This window comes from Buteo buteo, chromosome 10, assembly GCF_964188355.1.
Source record: "Buteo buteo chromosome 10, bButBut1.hap1.1, whole genome shotgun sequence".
NCBI lineage: Eukaryota > Metazoa > Chordata > Aves > Accipitriformes > Accipitridae > Buteo > Buteo buteo.
The window spans coordinates 9,020,843-9,036,767 of NC_134180.1; the positions used below are offsets into that span (position 1 = coordinate 9,020,843).

General features: G+C 61.3%; 2 protein-coding genes across 2 annotated transcripts; both read right to left on the reverse strand.

The window, feature by feature from the left end:
- Nucleotides 1-2,771: 2,771 nt before the first annotated feature.
- Nucleotides 2,772-5,753, reverse strand: LOC142035428 (uncharacterized). Its single transcript, XM_075037519.1, has 4 exons — nt 5,248-5,753; nt 4,215-4,688; nt 3,663-3,852; nt 2,772-3,229 (listed from the first exon to the last, which is right to left on the reverse strand). Exons 1-4 carry the CDS (start codon nt 5,323-5,325, stop codon nt 3,144-3,146), a joined length of 828 nt encoding a protein of 275 aa, XP_074893620.1. The 5' UTR covers nt 5,326-5,753; the 3' UTR covers nt 2,772-3,143.
- Nucleotides 5,754-9,335: 3,582 nt separating this feature from the next.
- Nucleotides 9,336-12,319, reverse strand: LOC142035429 (uncharacterized). The gene is made up of 4 exons (XM_075037521.1): nt 11,814-12,319; nt 10,781-11,254; nt 10,227-10,416; nt 9,336-9,793 (listed from the first exon to the last, which is right to left on the reverse strand). Exons 1-4 carry the CDS (start codon nt 11,889-11,891, stop codon nt 9,708-9,710), a joined length of 828 nt encoding a protein of 275 aa, XP_074893622.1. The 5' UTR covers nt 11,892-12,319; the 3' UTR covers nt 9,336-9,707.
- Between the last annotated feature and the right edge of the window lie 3,606 nt (nt 12,320-15,925).

Sequence of the window (15,925 nt, forward strand, 5' to 3'; positions counted from 1 at the left end):
AAGCAGCCAAGACAGCTCTCAAGATGAAATAGTGGCCTCCTGTCCCCCGTGAATAAAGACAAAACACATGGATGCTGCTGTTTCTTGTCTCCTGTTTGGTGCTGCGTGTTGCTGGCTGTGGTCCCAGTGTGGAAGGAGACTTGACCAACATGGTCATAATTCTGCAAGTCAAAGCCAGACCTGGAACAAACCTCCTAGCACAGACTGCTTTGGTGAAGAAGGAGGTGCTGAAGGCAGTGGCTCTGGCTTTTGGCTGGCCGGGCAGCTCTCAGCAAGTCCTGCTGCACACATGGCTTGGGCTGCTTTTGTGAAACTCCTCTGTGCTCTCAGGATGAGACAGAGATGGCCAAGTTCAGCCCTTCCCATTAAATCTCTTGAACAGACGACAGGCAACTGAATTTCATGAAGACCTTACAGGCATGGTGGAGGATTAGTCAAGGGTGAGACTGCTTTTAGCAAAGGGGTAAATATCTTTGTGGCAAATCACTTTATGTCAGCATGGATTCACAAAGGGAAAGTCATGCTTAAACAACTTGATAACTCTCTATGATGAAATGACTGGAGTGGTAGATGAAGAAAGAGCAGTGCATATTGTCTACCTTGACTTCTGTAAGACTTTTGATACGGTCTCCCATAAAATGCTCATAGCAAAGTTGTTGTATGGGCTGGATGAGCAGATGGTGAGATAGATTGAAAACTTGCTGAATGGCTGGGCCCAAGAGTGTGGTGATCAGTGGTATGAAATCTGGTTGAAGACTGGTAATTACTGATGTACCCCAGGGGTCAATATGAGGTTCAGTCCTGTTCAACATCTTCATTAAAGGTCTGGATGATGGGGCAGAGTGTAGCCTCAGCAAGTCCACTGATGACACAAAACTGGGAGGAGTAGCTGGTACACCAGAGGGTTGTGCTGCCATCCAGAGGGACCTTGACAGGTTGGAGAAATGGGCTTACAGAAACCTTTTGATGTTCAACAAAGGGAAGGGCAAAGTCCTGTACTTGAGCAGGAACAATCCCATGCACCGGTACCTGCTGGGGGCCATCCATCTGGAAAGCAACTTGGCAGAAAAGGCCTTGAAGGTCCTGGTTTACCATGAGCCAGCAATATGCCCTTGCAGCAAAGAGGGGTAATGGTATCCTGGGCTGCATTAGAGGGGGTGTTGTCAGCATGTCGAGGGAGGTGATCCTTCTCTGCTCAGGTGAGGCCACAACTGAGTACTGTGTCCAGTTCTGAGCTCCCCAGTACAAGAGAGAGATGGAGCTACTGGTGAGAGTCCAGTGAAGGGTCATGAATGTGATGAAGAGACTGGAGCATCTCCTATGAGGAAAGGCTGAAAGAGCTAGGACTGTTCAGACTGGAGAATAGAAGACTGAGGGGGAATTTTATTAATATATATAAGTACTAGAAGGGAAGGTGGAAAACAGGACAGAGCCAGTCAATGGGGACAAATGCAAACACAGGAGGTTCCCTCTGAACATGAGGAAACACTTTTTTGCTGTGGAGGCAGCTGAGCACTGGCACAGGTTGCCCAGAGATATTGTGGAGGCTCCAGCCTTGAAGATACTCAAAAGCCATCTGGATAAGGTCCTGAGCAATAGGCTCTAGGCAGCAGAGCTGGAGCAGGGGGTTGGACAAACTGACCTCCAGAGGTGCCTCCCAACCGCAGCCATTCCGTGAATTGTGATGTATTTTCAGCACGAAGAAATGCAAAGGCTTTCCTGCTGTTGGCCTCCTTAGTCACAAGCACGACCCTTCTGTGCCCGCGCTGGGCTCCTGGAAGGCCTTGGTAGGTGGCACCGGTGGGCCACCGTGCTCCAGGTCCAGCTGGGAGGTGAGCTGGTGCCAGCTTGATCCCTTCTCCTGTGTTGAATACTGAAATGCTACTCGGATCTGACCGTTGTAGGGGATTAAAGCCGGGACCAGCATCCGTTGGGTGCTCCCCGACGGTCGTTACGAGGCTGGCTTTCTCCCCCGGTCACCTGGCTGCCGTCCAGCTGTCAGAGCAGAGAATCGTGTACATCTGCAGCCACAGTCACCTCTGCTCAAAAGAGAGACCCGCACGGGCCAACACGCCACGCTTTGCAACAAGGCATTTGGTTCTTTCTCTTTCGTGACTGACCCAACTTAACTCTCACCCTGCAGAGGCCTGCTGTTTTCTCCCTTGCGCCACTGCTGGGTACCGAGGCAGAAATGGCCGTGTGCCTCACCAGCCGAGCGTCTTGAAAGAAAGCCCAGCACCTTCCTTACCCAGAGATGGGCAGTACGTGGGTCAGTAGGAAAACGTCTCGCTTTTCACGTGACGCGTGCCTACGTTTTGTTGGTCTGGAGCGTGCTAGTAAACGAAGACGGTCGGGTGCTCTTCGGCAGGACTTTTGCCGCGTTTCCTAGCCAGCACTGCCGCACGCGGGTGCTCTTAACCGTCGAGAGCGAGGAGTGCGATTAGCCTCGGATTATTGCTGGAGGGACAGAACCCACGGGGCCCCGGGCGTGCAGCTGCCACTGCCACCTTACTGGCACATGGGCATCCACCAGGGATCTGGCTGAGACATGGGCACCCCCTGGGAACCTCAGTGGGACGTGAGCCCCCTGCCGGGATGCGGGGCCCTCCCCCTGGAACACGGGCACCCCAGGGCACCTCACAGCCACGGATGCCCGTTCTCTCTCACCCCAGCTTTCCCGCTTCTCCTGGAGCGCCTGCTCCGCAAGCCTGCATGCAGCAGCCTGACTCCCACCACCGCCTTTCATGTTCCCGCTTCCCTGGATCCCCTCGGTACCAAAACGACACGTGCTACAGGAACAGTAAACTTTATTGGTCTGAAGAGTGCCAGAAGGTGGAGAAAGTAGGCTTCTCCCAGCAGGAGTTTTGCCGAGTTTCCCCGATGGCTCTGCTGCACGGGCATGGTCTGGCCGTCCCCTTTGGAGACACGGGGAGGAGCCCTGGCCTTCGGGATGCCGGTGGACCCTGGCAGCACCTTTGGGAGGGTGGAAAAGGGGACCCTCCCCAGGGGTCTTCATCCGAGAGTTGCCAAATGCCTGTTGGCTGTTGTGCCAGGTGGGCACGGGCAACCCGCCAGGACGTGGCCACCCGTTGGCCGTGGCCACCGTGCAGGAACGTGATCATCGGGGCGATAACGGCCTCCAGCTAGCAGGAGAGGCTGCAGTCAGCGGAGGTGCCCTCAGCCCACGAGCCTTCGGCTGGCTGCCACTCTGAAGAGAATTCCCTGTTAGCTGGATGAAAACGCTACAGTTGCAATTGTTATCCACCCACTTCCTAACCCCTGCCCCTCTTCCTAAAGCCTAAGGAACCCACGGGGTCATGGGCAGGCACTGGCCACTGCCACCTTACAGGGACATGGGGAGCAAGCACCACACTCCTCACCGGGGCATGGGCAGGCACCGGGCACCTCAGTGGGACACAGGCACCCACCGGGAACCTCACAGGGATGTGGGCACCCTGCCAGGACAGGGGCCCCTACTCCTGGGCTGTGGGCACCCGTGGGGCACCTCACAGCCACAGATGCCTGTTCCCTCCTGCCGCAGGTCCCACCCTTCATGGACAGCAGCACCCGCTTGCACCACTGCCTTTGGCGTCGCCAATCCGCCGGGCGCACGCTCTAGCTGGAGCTGCACGGGGAGCTGGAGAAGGCTCTCCCCTGATTACCTTCTTCTCGTGCCACCTTGCTGGAGTACTGGCGCCGGAGCTCTTTCAGGCAGAGGCGGTGGGTACGCCTCAGGCTCCTGACCAGCAAGGCGATTTTGACCTCCATTAGGCAGAGCAATTCGTATCTGGAGACGGTGCGCTTTCCCAGGCGGCCTGTCCCCACGGAAGTTGAGGCCGTCTGTCCACCTCCCTGGAAATGAGAGAGACAGGGGCACAGTGAAGCAGGTGGGGGCCTGGGGGGCCGAGAAGTGTCCTGCTGGGCTTGGCTTCCTCTGGAAGAACTCCAGCCTCGCAGGACTGCTCCGGGCAGCACGTTGGGCTGAGGAAACCTCTGGCAGGCCCCGTGTTGTGCTGGGGGCTAGCGGGGGGTTTCAGCCCCGCGGCTTGGCGGGTCCCTGGGGAAGAGGCAGAGGAGCTCTTGGGGCCTGCTGAGGCTTTCTTGCCCGCGCTGGGTTTTGGGTTTAGATTGCAAGCCTTCTTGGCCAAGGCTGTTGTGGTTCCCTGCTCCCCACAACCCGGTCCCTTCCTGTGTGGCTGATCTCGATTGCTCACCTGTCCCTGGGGTCTCTTCACATTTCTCCAGCGGCCAAGTGCAATCCAAACCACGTGGAACAGCCACAGGGTTTGCCCGGCCCTGCAAAGCTGCCAGGTCCTGTCGAGCTGGACAAGGTGGTCCCAAAGCTGGCGCAGAGGGCAGTACAGCTCAGAGGCTACGCTCTCTGTGCCAACGGGCAGTTGCTTCAGGCCCTCAGGAGCGAGGGCCATCCTGAACCTGGTCCAGCCGTGGGGGCTGCGAAGGCCAATGGTGCTGGTCCATTCGGAGGCCATGCTGTCGGCGACAGCGGGCGGTTGCTTCGGGCCCTCAGGAGCGACGGCCATCCTGAGCCTGGTCCAGCCGCGGGGGCTGCGAAGGCCAATGGTGCTGCTCCATTCAGAGGCCACGCTCTCAGCGACAACGGGTGGCTGCTTCAGGTTTTCAGGAAGGACTTCTATGCTGACTACGAAGCAGTCAGTGTGGATGCAAAGCTGAAGGGCACCAGGGAACAGAAGCAACATGCAGAGAGCCATGGTGAGGGATCGAACTGGACTGAGCCTCATCGTGGTCTCTGCCGAGGAAAAAAATCTCGACGCGCAATCTGGCTTGGGCTGTCAGCCCGAGCAGAGTTCAGGCAGTGACCACCAGAACCGAGTGGCCACCCTGCGTGTCTGCGCTTACAAGGGTTGCTGACGTGACGAGTCACGGGCTGATGCCACGCAAGGCTCTGTGATGTCACAAAGCCTTTCCTTGCCCACCTGGCAGGTCAGGAAGGGTGGGCAGATCTGGGGAGGCCTTGTGTAGGCAGATTTTGAAGCCTGCTGCTCCCACTGCTGTGCCCATTGGTGGACACTGAGCCCAGCAGTGGAGCAGGACTGTGTCCCACGTGGTTGGGGCTATGCCCTGAACTTGTCAGTGAGAGGGAGCTGTGGCCAGAGCTCTACCCAAGCTGCGTTCAGCAGCCGGGCAGCCGTGACACGGTTCAGCTCAAAATCCTCTTGGGGGCTAAGTGGCAGCCTATGTAAAGAGGAAAGCCAAATATGCACTCACTTTGACAAAAATCCTTTCCCTGCCGGAGCAGGGGGTTGGATAAACTGACCTCCAGAGGTGCCTCCCAACCGCAGCCATTCCGTGAATTGTGATGTATTTTCAGCACGAAGAAATGCAAAGGCTTTCCTGCTGTTGGCCTCCTTAGTCACAAGCACGACCCTTCTGTGCCCGCGCTGGGCTCCTGGAAGGCCTTGGTAGGTGGCACCGGTGGGCCACCGTGCTCCAGGTCCAGCTGGGAGGTGAGCTGGTGCCAGCTTGATCCCTTCTCCTGTGTTGAATATTGAAATGCTACTCGGATCTGACCGTTGTAGGGGATTAAAGCCGGGACCAGCATCCGTTGGGTGCTCCCCGACGGTCGTTACGAGGCTGGCTTTCTCCCCCGGTCACCTGGCTGCCGTCCAGCTGTCAGAGCAGAGAATCGTGTACATCTGCAGCCACAGTCACCTCTGCTCAAAAGAGAGACCCGCACGGGCCAACACGCCACGCTTTGCAACAAGGCATTTGGTTCTTTCTCTTTCGTGACTGACCCAACTTAACTCTCATCCTGCAGAGGCCTGCTGTTTTCTCCCTTGCGCCACCCTCCGACAGGGCCTTTCCCCTCGGCAACGAAACCTGCGAGCGGCTGGAGAAGCCGGCAGGGAGCAGCCGGGATGTGCTGGCTGGTGGCTGTGGGGTCAGTGCCTGGGGGACAGGGCTGCCGGCTACAAGATGGCTCGAATTGGCCCCACGGGATGGGGTGCCACCGGCCAGGGGGCCATGGGGACAGCACCGCTGGGGATGGGGACAGGGGGCCTTGGGGCTTTGGGGCCACCAGGGCTGGCAGCCTGGGGAGGGGGGGAGACTGGGGCCCTGGGAGGAAGGGAAGAGGGCTTGCAGGGGGTCCAGGGGGCTGCGGGTGAGAACACTTGCCACCTCGAGTGTAAATGTGTCCCCGGCGGCTGGAGCCCGAGTAGCCTCAGACACGCTCACAGGGGTTGGCCTGCACGGTGCTAAACTGTTGCCAAAAAGGTGGAGTAAAGAAACTAGGTTGGCCTGAGAAGACAGCGGTTCCACCGGCTTGTGCAGCGTCGTAGATACTCCGGGGACGGAGGGAGGGCAGATGAGGCTGGCACGCAGGGGCCTGGCTTGCAGCAGGCAGGGTGGCGGCGCCCAGGGCCTAGCGGATGAGACTAGGCCTCGAGGGGCTGTGGGGACCGGCGCACGGGGCAAGACCCTCTCCCTGCGCCCCGACAAACACCCCAGAGCACGTGGAGGTGGAGAGAGACAAGGCTTTATTGGGAGGGGCGGTCAGAAAGGCAGCCGCCCCTCACTGACCGCTGGGAGGATCTTTCCCAGTGCATATGCCAGATCGGCGTAGGCCTCCTCAGGCAGCACAGGCGGCAGCAGGCGGCAGAAGAGCCCAGGGTGGTAGCAGGAGGCGTAAAGCACGGCGGCAGCCACTGCGAAGCCGACAGCCAGCTCCAGGCTGACCAAGAGCAGGAGGAGTGTCCTGTGGGGCAGAAGAGGTATGCCCCACAGGACAGGGCAGGGTGGATGCATCCCAGCCCCAAGAGGGATGGAGGGGGCCGTTCCGGGAGCCCCACGGGCCGCTTCCCCAGCCGTTCCTCATCGCTCCCTCCGGCAGGGTGGGACACGAGACTCCGAGTGGGGACATGCACTGCAGCCAGTAACAGAAGCCACGTCTCCTCGCCAGCACATCCCTCTCCTGCAGGTCAACGCAGAGCAAGGACACTTGTCAAGCGCTGCCGCACGGCTGGGACAGCTGGAGCTGCCCGGTGCCCCCAGCCTCCGCCTTGCGCAGGAGCGTAGCCCATGCGTGGCTGGCACCTCCATGGACCCCTCTCCCCACGCTGGCAGGGCAGGGGCTGGCACAGGCTCTCCCCCTTACCAGCTGTGCTTCCACCACCTCCAGCAGCACAGTCTCTGGCAGCGTCTCTGCCTCTGATAGTGGCTGCAGGCAACAGGGCTTGCTGGGAGGAGCCACGCCGGGGGTCCCCTTCCAAACATACACCGCCCCAGGCAGGGATGGGGCTCCCCTGGCACCAGCGTTGGCAGCCCCATCGCGCCGGGTGCTGCAGGGACCCCCCTGGACACCCGTGTGGGGCGAGGGGCCCTGCTTACCAGGCCTCTTCCTCCTCCAGTGCCTCTTCCAGGTGTCTTCTTTCCTGACGCAGCGCCTGGGAGAGGGAAGGGTCCGAGTCCCTGAGCCTGCTGTGGCCCTCCTCCAACCCCCCCACCCCAGGGCCCGTGGGCACCCACCCGTTTTGCCCTGGCCCCTTCAGCACTACCTCATTCTCCTGCTCATCCTCCTTGAGCCAGGCTGCCAGCAGGGCACAGGGCTTTTCCTCCTGCAAAACCACAGGCGCATCATGCAGGCGGCTGGGCTGGGACCTTGGCACCCTCGCCCCTCTCCAGCCCCAGGGCCGTACCCACTCACTCCCCCACTGCCCCAGGGCACTACTGGGAAACTGGGCGACTGGCAAGGCTGGGCGTGGGGAAGTGATGGACACCCCCCTATCCTGGGGAAATTGTCCTCCCCAGTCACGCCACTGCCTGCGGCCACTGGGCAACCAGCGCTAGGTGCCCCTCTCTGAGCGGGGGGGTTGGACAAGACAAGAAGACCTCCAGCGGTCCCTCCCAACCTCTCAGCCCCAGCCGGCGCAGCTCTGGGTCATGGGCAGAGGAGAGGACACCAACCTTAGTGTTGAGCTGCCGTATGGCGCTGTGCAGCTCCTGACGGTTCTCCTCCTGTGTGTGGAAAGGAGAGCAGGGGCCGGGGTCTGCAGCCCCAGCCCCTGCGGACCGGGAGTCCCTCCACACCTACCACACGCTGCAGCAGCTCCTTACCGCTCGCTGTCGGTGCGGAGCTCTGCACACAATCTCTGCTGGCTCCTCCGTCAGTCACCGCAGTCTCTGCTGCCTGCAGGAATGGGGAACCGTCAGATGCCCTCTCACTGACACACTCCCCCTCGTACATGGCGCTGCCCCTGCTTCCCATGTTGCAGTGCCCATCAGCCACCTGCACACCCACACCTGGCCGGTGGTCCTGCGTGCCCCCTCGCTCTATGCCCGGCTCAGCCTGCACTAGCTGGCTGCCCAGGACTTGGCAGGAGGTGGGGGGGGCCACGAGGGACCTGCACCGCTGTGCCTCCTTCTGCCTTTCCCCAAAAGCAGTCTGCCCAGGAGAGAAGAGGGAACAGGAACGTCTCCAGGAGACGTAGGGGATTAAAGCCGGGACCAGCATCCGTTGGGTGCTCCCCGACGGTCGTTACGAGGCTGGCTTTCTCCCCCGGTCACCTGGCTGCCGTCCAGCTGTCAGAGCAGAGAATCGTGTACATCTGCAGCCACAGTCACCTCTGCTCAAAAGAGAGACCCGCACGGGCCAACACGCCACGCTTTGCAACAAGGCATTTGGTTCTTTCTCTTTCGTGACTGACCCAACTTAACTCTCACCCTGCAGAGGCCTGCTGTTTTCTCCCTTGCGCCACTGCTGGGTACCGAGGCAGAAATGGCCGTGTGCCTCACCAGCCGAGCATCTTGAAAGAAAGCCCAGCACCTTCCTTACCCAGAGATGGGCAGTACGTGGGTCAGTAGGAAAACGTCTCGCTTTTCACGTGACGCGTGCCTACGTTTTGTTGGTCTGGAGCGTGCTAGTAAACGAAGACGGTCGGGTGCTCTTCGGCAGGACTTTTGCCGCGTTTCCTAGCCAGCACTGCCGCACGCGGGTGCTCTTAACCGTCGAGAGCGAGGAGTGCGATTAGCCTCGGATTATTGCTGGAGGGACAGAACCCACGGGGCCCCGGGCGTGCAGCTGCCACTGCCACCTTACTGGCACATGGGCATCCACCAGGGATCTGGCTGAGACATGGGCACCCCCTGGGAACCTCAGTGGGACGTGAGCCCCCTGCCGGGATGCGGGGCCCTCCCCCTGGAACACGGGCACCCCAGGGCACCTCACAGCCACGGATGCCCGTTCTCTCTCACCCCAGCTTTCCCGCTTCTCCTGGAGCGCCTGCTCCGCAAGCCTGCATGCAGCAGCCTGACTCCCACCACCGCCTTTCATGTTCCCGCTTCCCTGGATCCCCTCGGTACCAAAACGACACGTGCTACAGGAACAGTAAACTTTATTGGTCTGAAGAGTGCCAGAAGGTGGAGAAAGTAGGCTTCTCCCAGCAGGAGTTTTGCCGAGTTTCCCCGATGGCTCTGCTGCACGGGCATGGTCTGGCCGTCCCCTTTGGAGACACGGGGAGGAGCCCTGGCCTTCGGGATGCCGGTGGACCCTGGCAGCACCTTTGGGAGGGTGGAAAAGGGGACCCTCCCCAGGGGTCTTCATCCGAGAGTTGCCAAATGCCTGTTGGCTGTTGTGCCAGGTGGGCACGGGCAACCCGCCAGGACGTGGCCACCCGTTGGCCGTGGCCACCGTGCAGGAACGTGATCATCGGGGCGATAACGGCCTCCAGCTAGCAGGAGAGGCTGCAGTCAGCGGAGGTGCCCTCAGCCCACGAGCCTTCGGCTGGCTGCCACTCTGAAGAGAATTCCCTGTTAGCTGGATGAAAACGCTACAGTTGCAATTGTTATCCACCCACTTCCTAACCCCTGCCCCTCTTCCTAAAGCCTAAGGAACCCACGGGGTCATGGGCAGGCACTGGCCACTGCCACCTTACAGGGACATGGGGAGCAAGCACCACACTCCTCACCGGGGCATGGGCAGGCACCGGGCACCTCAGTGGGACACAGGCACCCACCGGGAACCTCACAGGGATGTGGGCACCCTGCCAGGACAGGGGCCCCTACTCCTGGGCTGTGGGCACCCGTGGGGCACCTCACAGCCACAGATGCCTGTTCCCTCCTGCCGCAGGTCCCACCCTTCATGGACAGCAGCACCCGCTTGCACCACTGCCTTTGGCGTCGCCAATCCGCCGGGCGCACGCTCTAGCTGGAGCTGCACGGGGAGCTGGAGAAGGCTCTCCCCTGATTACCTTCTTCTCGTGCCACCTTGCTGGAGTACTGGCGCCGGAGCTCTTTCAGGCAGAGGCGGTGGGTGCGCCTCAGGCTCCTGACCAGCAAGGCGATTTTGACCTCCATTAGGCAGAGCAATTCGTATCTGGAGACGGTGCGCTTTCCCAGGCGGCCCGTCCCCACGGAAGTTGAGGCCGTCTGTCCACCTCCCTGGAAATGAGAGAGACAGGGGCACAGTGAAGCAGGTGGGGGCCTGGGGGGCCGAGAAGTGTCCTGCTGGGCTTGGCTTCCTCTGGAAGAACTCCAGCCTCGCAGGACTGCTCCGGGCAGCACGTTGGGCTGAGGAAACCTCTGGCAGGCCCCAGAGGTTGTGCTGGGGGCTAGCGGGGGGTTTCAGCCCCGCGGCTTGGCGGGTCCCTGGGGAAGAGGCAGAGGAGCTCTTGGGGCCTGCTGAGGCTTTCTTGCCCGCGCTGGGTTTTGGGTTTAGATTGCAAGCCTTCTTGGCCAAGGCTGTTGTGGTTCCCTGCTCCCCACAACCCGGTCCCTTCCTGTGTGGCTGATCTCGATTGCTCACCTGTCCCTGGGGTCTCTTCACATTTCTCCAGCGGCCAAGTGCAATCCAAACCACGTGGAACAGCCACAGGGTTTGCCCGGCCCTGCAAAGCTGCCAGGTCCTGTCGAGCTGGACAAGGTGGTCCCAAAGCTGGCGCAGAGGGCAGTACAGCTCAGAGGCTACGCTCTCTGTGCCAACGGGCAGTTGCTTCAGGCCCTCAGGAGCGAGGGCCATCCTGAACCTGGTCCAGCCGTGGGGGCTGCGAAGGCCAATGGTGCTGGTCCATTCGGAGGCCATGCTGTCGGCGACAGCGGGCGGTTGCTTCGGGCCCTCAGGAGCGACGGCCATCCTGAGCCTGGTCCAGCCGCGGGGGCTGCGAAGGCCAATGGTGCTGCTCCATTCAGAGGCCACGCTCTCAGCGACAACGGGTGGCTGCTTCAGGTTTTCAGGAAGGACTTCTATGCTGACTACGAAGCAGTCAGTGTGGATGCAAAGCTGAAGGGCACCAGGGAACAGAAGCAACATGCAGAGAGCCATGGTGAGGGATCGAACTGGACTGAGCCTCATCGTGGTCTCTGCCGAGGAAAAAAATCTCGACGCGCAATCTGGCTTGGGCTGTCAGCCCGAGCAGAGTTCAGGCAGTGACCACCAGAACCGAGTGGCCACCCTGCGTGTCTGCGCTTACAAGGGTTGCTGACGTGACGAGTCACGGGCTGATGCCACGCAAGGCTCTGTGATGTCACAAAGCCTTTCCTTGCCCACCTGGCAGGTCAGGAAGGGTGGGCAGATCTGGGGAGGCCTTGTGTAGGCAGATTTTGAAGCCTGCTGCTCCCACTGCTGTGCCCATTGGTGGACACTGAGCCCAGCAGTGGAGCAGGACTGTGTCCCACGTGGTTGGGGCTATGCCCTGAACTTGTCAGTGAGAGGGAGCTGTGGCCAGAGCTCTACCCAAGCTGCGTTCAGCAGCCGGGCAGCCGTGACACGGTTCAGCTCAAAATCCTCTTGGGGGCTAAGTGGCAGCCTATGTAAAGAGGAAAGCCAAATATGCACTCACTTTGACAAAAATCCTTTCCCTGCCGGAGCAGGGGGTTGGATAAACTGACCTCCAGAGGTGCCTCCCAACCGCAGCCATTCCGTGAATTGTGATGTATTTTCAGCACGAAGAAATGCAAAGGCTTTCCTGCTGTTGGCCTCCTTAGTCACAAGCACGACCCTTCTGTGCCCGCGCTGGGCTCCTGGAAGGCCTTGGTAGGTGGCACCGGTGGGCCACCGTGCTCCAGGTCCAGCTGGGAGGTGAGCTGGTGCCAGCTTGATCCCTTCTCCTGTGTTGAATATTGAAATGCTACTCGGATCTGACCGTTGTAGGGGATTAAAGCCGGGACCAGCATCCGTTGGGTGCTCCCCGACGGTCGTTACGAGGCTGGCTTTCTCCCCCGGTCACCTGGCTGCCGTCCAGCTGTCAGAGCAGAGAATCGTGTACATCTGCAGCCACAGTCACCTCTGCTCAAAAGAGAGACCCGCACGGGCCAACACGCCACGCTTTGCAACAAGGCATTTGGTTCTTTCTCTTTCGTGACTGACCCAACTTAACTCTCACCCTGCAGAGGCCTGCTGTTTTCTCCCTTGCGCCACCCTCCGACAGGGCCTTTCCCCTCGGCAACGAAACCTGCGAGCGGCTGGAGAAGCCGGCAGGGAGCAGCCGGGATGTGCTGGCTGGTGGCTGTGGGGTCAGTGCCTGGGGGACAGGGCTGCCGGCTACAAGATGGCTCGAATTGGCCCCACGGGATGGGGTGCCACCGGCCAGGGGGCCATGGGGACAGCACCGCTGGGGATGGGGACAGGGGGCCTTGGGGCTTTGGGGCCACCAGGGCTGGCAGCCTGGGGAGGGGGGGAGACTGGGGCCCTGGGAGGAAGGGAAGAGGGCTTGCAGGGGGTCCAGGGGGCTGCGGGTGAGAACACTTGCCACCTCGAGTGTAAATGTGTCCCCGGCGGCTGGAGCCCGAGTAGCCTCAGACACGCTCACAGGGGTTGGCCTGCACGGTGCTAAACTGTTGCCAAAAAGGTGGAGTAAAGAAACTAGGTTGGCCTGAGAAGACAGCGGTTCCACCGGCTTGTGCAGCGTCGTAGATACTCCGGGGACGGAGGGAGGGCAGATGAGGCTGGCACGCAGGGGCCTGGCTTGCAGCAGGCAGGGTGGCGGCGCCCAGGGCCTAGCGGATGAGACTAGGCCTCGAGGGGCTGTGGGGACCGGCGCACGGGGCAAGACCCTCTCCCTGCGCCCCGACAAACACCCCAGAGCACGTGGAGGTGGAGAGAGACAAGGCTTTATTGGGAGGGGCGGTCAGAAAGGCAGCCGCCCCTCACTGACCGCTGGGAGGATCTTTCCCAGTGCATATGCCAGATCGGCGTAGGCCTCCTCAGGCAGCACAGGCGGCAGCAGGCGGCAGAAGAGCCCAGGGTGGTAGCAGGAGGCGTAAAGCACGGCGGCAGCCACTGCGAAGCCGACAGCCAGCTCCAGGCTGACCAAGAGCAGGAGGAGTGTCCTGTGGGGCAGAAGAGGTATGCCCCACAGGACAGGGCAGGGTGGATGCATCCCAGCCCCAAGAGGGATGGAGGGGGCCGTTCCGGGAGCCCCACGGGCCGCTTCCCCAGCCGTTCCTCATCGCTCCCTCCGGCAGGGTGGGACACGAGACTCCGAGTGGGGACATGCACTGCAGCCAGTAACAGAAGCCACGTCTCCTCGCCAGCACATCCCTCTCCTGCAGGTCAACGCAGAGCAAGGACACTTGTCAAGCGCTGCCGCACGGCTGGGACAGCTGGAGCTGCCCGGTGCCCCCAGCCTCCGCCTTGCGCAGGAGCGTAGCCCATGCGTGGCTGGCACCTCCATGGACCCCTCTCCCCACGCTGGCAGGGCAGGGGCTGGCACAGGCTCTCCCCCTTACCAGCTGTGCTTCCACCACCTCCAGCAGCACAGTCTCTGGCAGCGTCTCTGCCTCTGATAGTGGCTGCAGGCAACAGGGCTTGCTGGGAGGAGCCACGCCGGGGGTCCCCTTCCAAACATACACCGCCCCAGGCAGGGATGGGGCTCCCCTGGCACCAGCGTTGGCAGCCCCATCGCGCCGGGTGCTGCAGGGACCCCCCTGGACACCCGTGTGGGGCGAGGGGCCCTGCTTACCAGGCCTCTTCCTCCTCCAGTGCCTCTTCCAGGTGTCTTCTTTCCTGACGCAGCGCCTGGGAGAGGGAAGGGTCCGAGTCCCTGAGCCTGCTGTGGCCCTCCTCCAACCCCCCCACCCCAGGGCCCGTGGGCACCCACCCGTTTTGCCCTGGCCCCTTCAGCACTACCTCATTCTCCTGCTCATCCTCCTTGAGCCAGGCTGCCAGCAGGGCACAGGGCTTTTCCTCCTGCAAAACCACAGGCGCATCATGCAGGCGGCTGGGCTGGGACCTTGGCACCCTCGCCCCTCTCCAGCCCCAGGGCCGTACCCACTCACTCCCCCACTGCCCCAGGGCACTACTGGGAAACTGGGCGACTGGCAAGGCTGGGCGTGGGGAAGTGATGGACACCCCCCTATCCTGGGGAAATTGTCCTCCCCAGTCACGCCACTGCCTGCGGCCACTGGGCAACCAGCGCTAGGTGCCCCTCTCTGAGCGGGGGGGTTGGACAAGACAAGAAGACCTCCAGCGGTCCCTCCCAACCTCTCAGCCCCAGCCGGCGCAGCTCTGGGTCATGGGCAGAGGAGAGGACACCAACCTTAGTGTTGAGCTGCCGTATGGCGCTGTGCAGCTCCTGACGGTTCTCCTCCTGTGTGTGGAAAGGAGAGCAGGGGCCGGGGTCTGCAGCCCCAGCCCCTGCGGACCGGGAGTCCCTCCACACCTACCACACGCTGCAGCAGCTCCTTACCGCTCGCTGTCGGTGCGGAGCTCTGCACACAATCTCTGCTGGCTCCTCCGTCAGTCACCGCAGTCTCTGCTGCCTGCAGGAATAGGGAACCGTCAGATGCCCTCTCACTGACACACTCCCCCTCGTACATGGCGCTGCCCCTGCTTCCCATGTTGCAGTGCCCATCAGCCACCTGCACACCCACACCTGGCCGGTGGTCCTGCGTGCCCCCTCGCTCTATGCCCGGCTCAGCCTGCACTAGCTGGCTGCCCAGGACTTGGCAGGAGGTGGGGGGGGCCACGAGGGACCTGCACCGCTGTGCCTCCTTCTGCCTTTCCCCAAAAGCAGTCTGCCCAGGAGAGAAGAGGGAACAGGAACGTCTCCAGGAGACGTAGGGGATTAAAGCCGGGACCAGCATCCGTTGGGTGCTCCCCGACGGTCGTTACGAGGCTGGCTTTCTCCCCCGGTCACCTGGCTGCCGTCCAGCTGTCAGAGCAGAGAATCGTGTACATCTGCAGCCACAGTCACCTCTGCTCAAAAGAGAGACCCGCACGGGCCAACACGCCACGCTTTGCAACAAGGCATTTGGTTCTTTCTCTTTCGTGACTGACCCAACTTAACTCTCACCCTGCAGAGGCCTGCTGTTTTCTCCCTTGCGCCACTGCTGGGTACCGAGGCAGAAATGGCCGTGTGCCTCACCAGCCGAGCATCTTGAAAGAAAGCCCAGCACCTTCCTTACCCAGAGATGGGCAGTACGTGGGTCAGTAGGAAAACGTCTCGCTTTTCACGTGACGCGTGCCTACGTTTTGTTGGTCTGGAGCGTGCTAGTAAACGAAGACGGTCGGGTGCTCTTCGGCAGGACTTTTGCCGCGTTTCCTAGCCAGCACTGCCGCACGCGGGTGCTCTTAACCGTCGAGAGCGAGGAGTGCGATTAGCCTCGGATTATTGCTGGAGGGACAGAACCCACGGGGCCCCGGGCGTGCAGCTGCCACTGCCACCTTACTGGCACATGGGCATCCACCAGGGATCTGGCTGAGACATGGGCACCCCCTGGGAACCTCAGTGGGACGTGAGCCCCCTGCCGGGATGCGGGGCCCTCCCCCTGGAACACGGGCACCCCAGGGCACCTCACAGCCACGGATGCCCGTTCTCTCTCACCCCAGCTTTCCCGCTTCTCCTGGAGCGCCTGCTCCGCAAGCCTGCATGCAGCAGCCTGACTCCCACCACCGCCTTTCATGTTCCCGCTTCCCTGGATCCCCTCGGTACCAAAACGACACGTGCTACAG

Bases quoted from the DNA above. Each gene is read 5' to 3' on its own strand.
- LOC142035428 (XM_075037519.1), bottom strand. From the start codon at position 5,325: ATGGCTGCGGTTGGGAGGCACCTCTGGAGGTCAGTTTATCCAACCCCC. The intron at 3,853-4,214 runs GTGAGCAATCGA...TCTCATTTCCAG, and splicing joins TGAAGAGACCCCAGGGACAG to GGAGGTGGACAGACGGCCTC. The intron at 3,230-3,662 runs GTAATCAGGGGA...GTTTTCATCCAG, and splicing joins CAAGGTGGCACGAGAAGAAG to CTAACAGGGAATTCTCTTCA.
- LOC142035429 (XM_075037521.1), bottom strand. From the start codon at position 11,891: ATGGCTGCGGTTGGGAGGCACCTCTGGAGGTCAGTTTATCCAACCCCC. The intron at 10,417-10,780 runs GTGAGCAATCGA...TCTCATTTCCAG, and splicing joins TGAAGAGACCCCAGGGACAG to GGAGGTGGACAGACGGCCTC. The intron at 9,794-10,226 runs GTAATCAGGGGA...GTTTTCATCCAG, and splicing joins CAAGGTGGCACGAGAAGAAG to CTAACAGGGAATTCTCTTCA.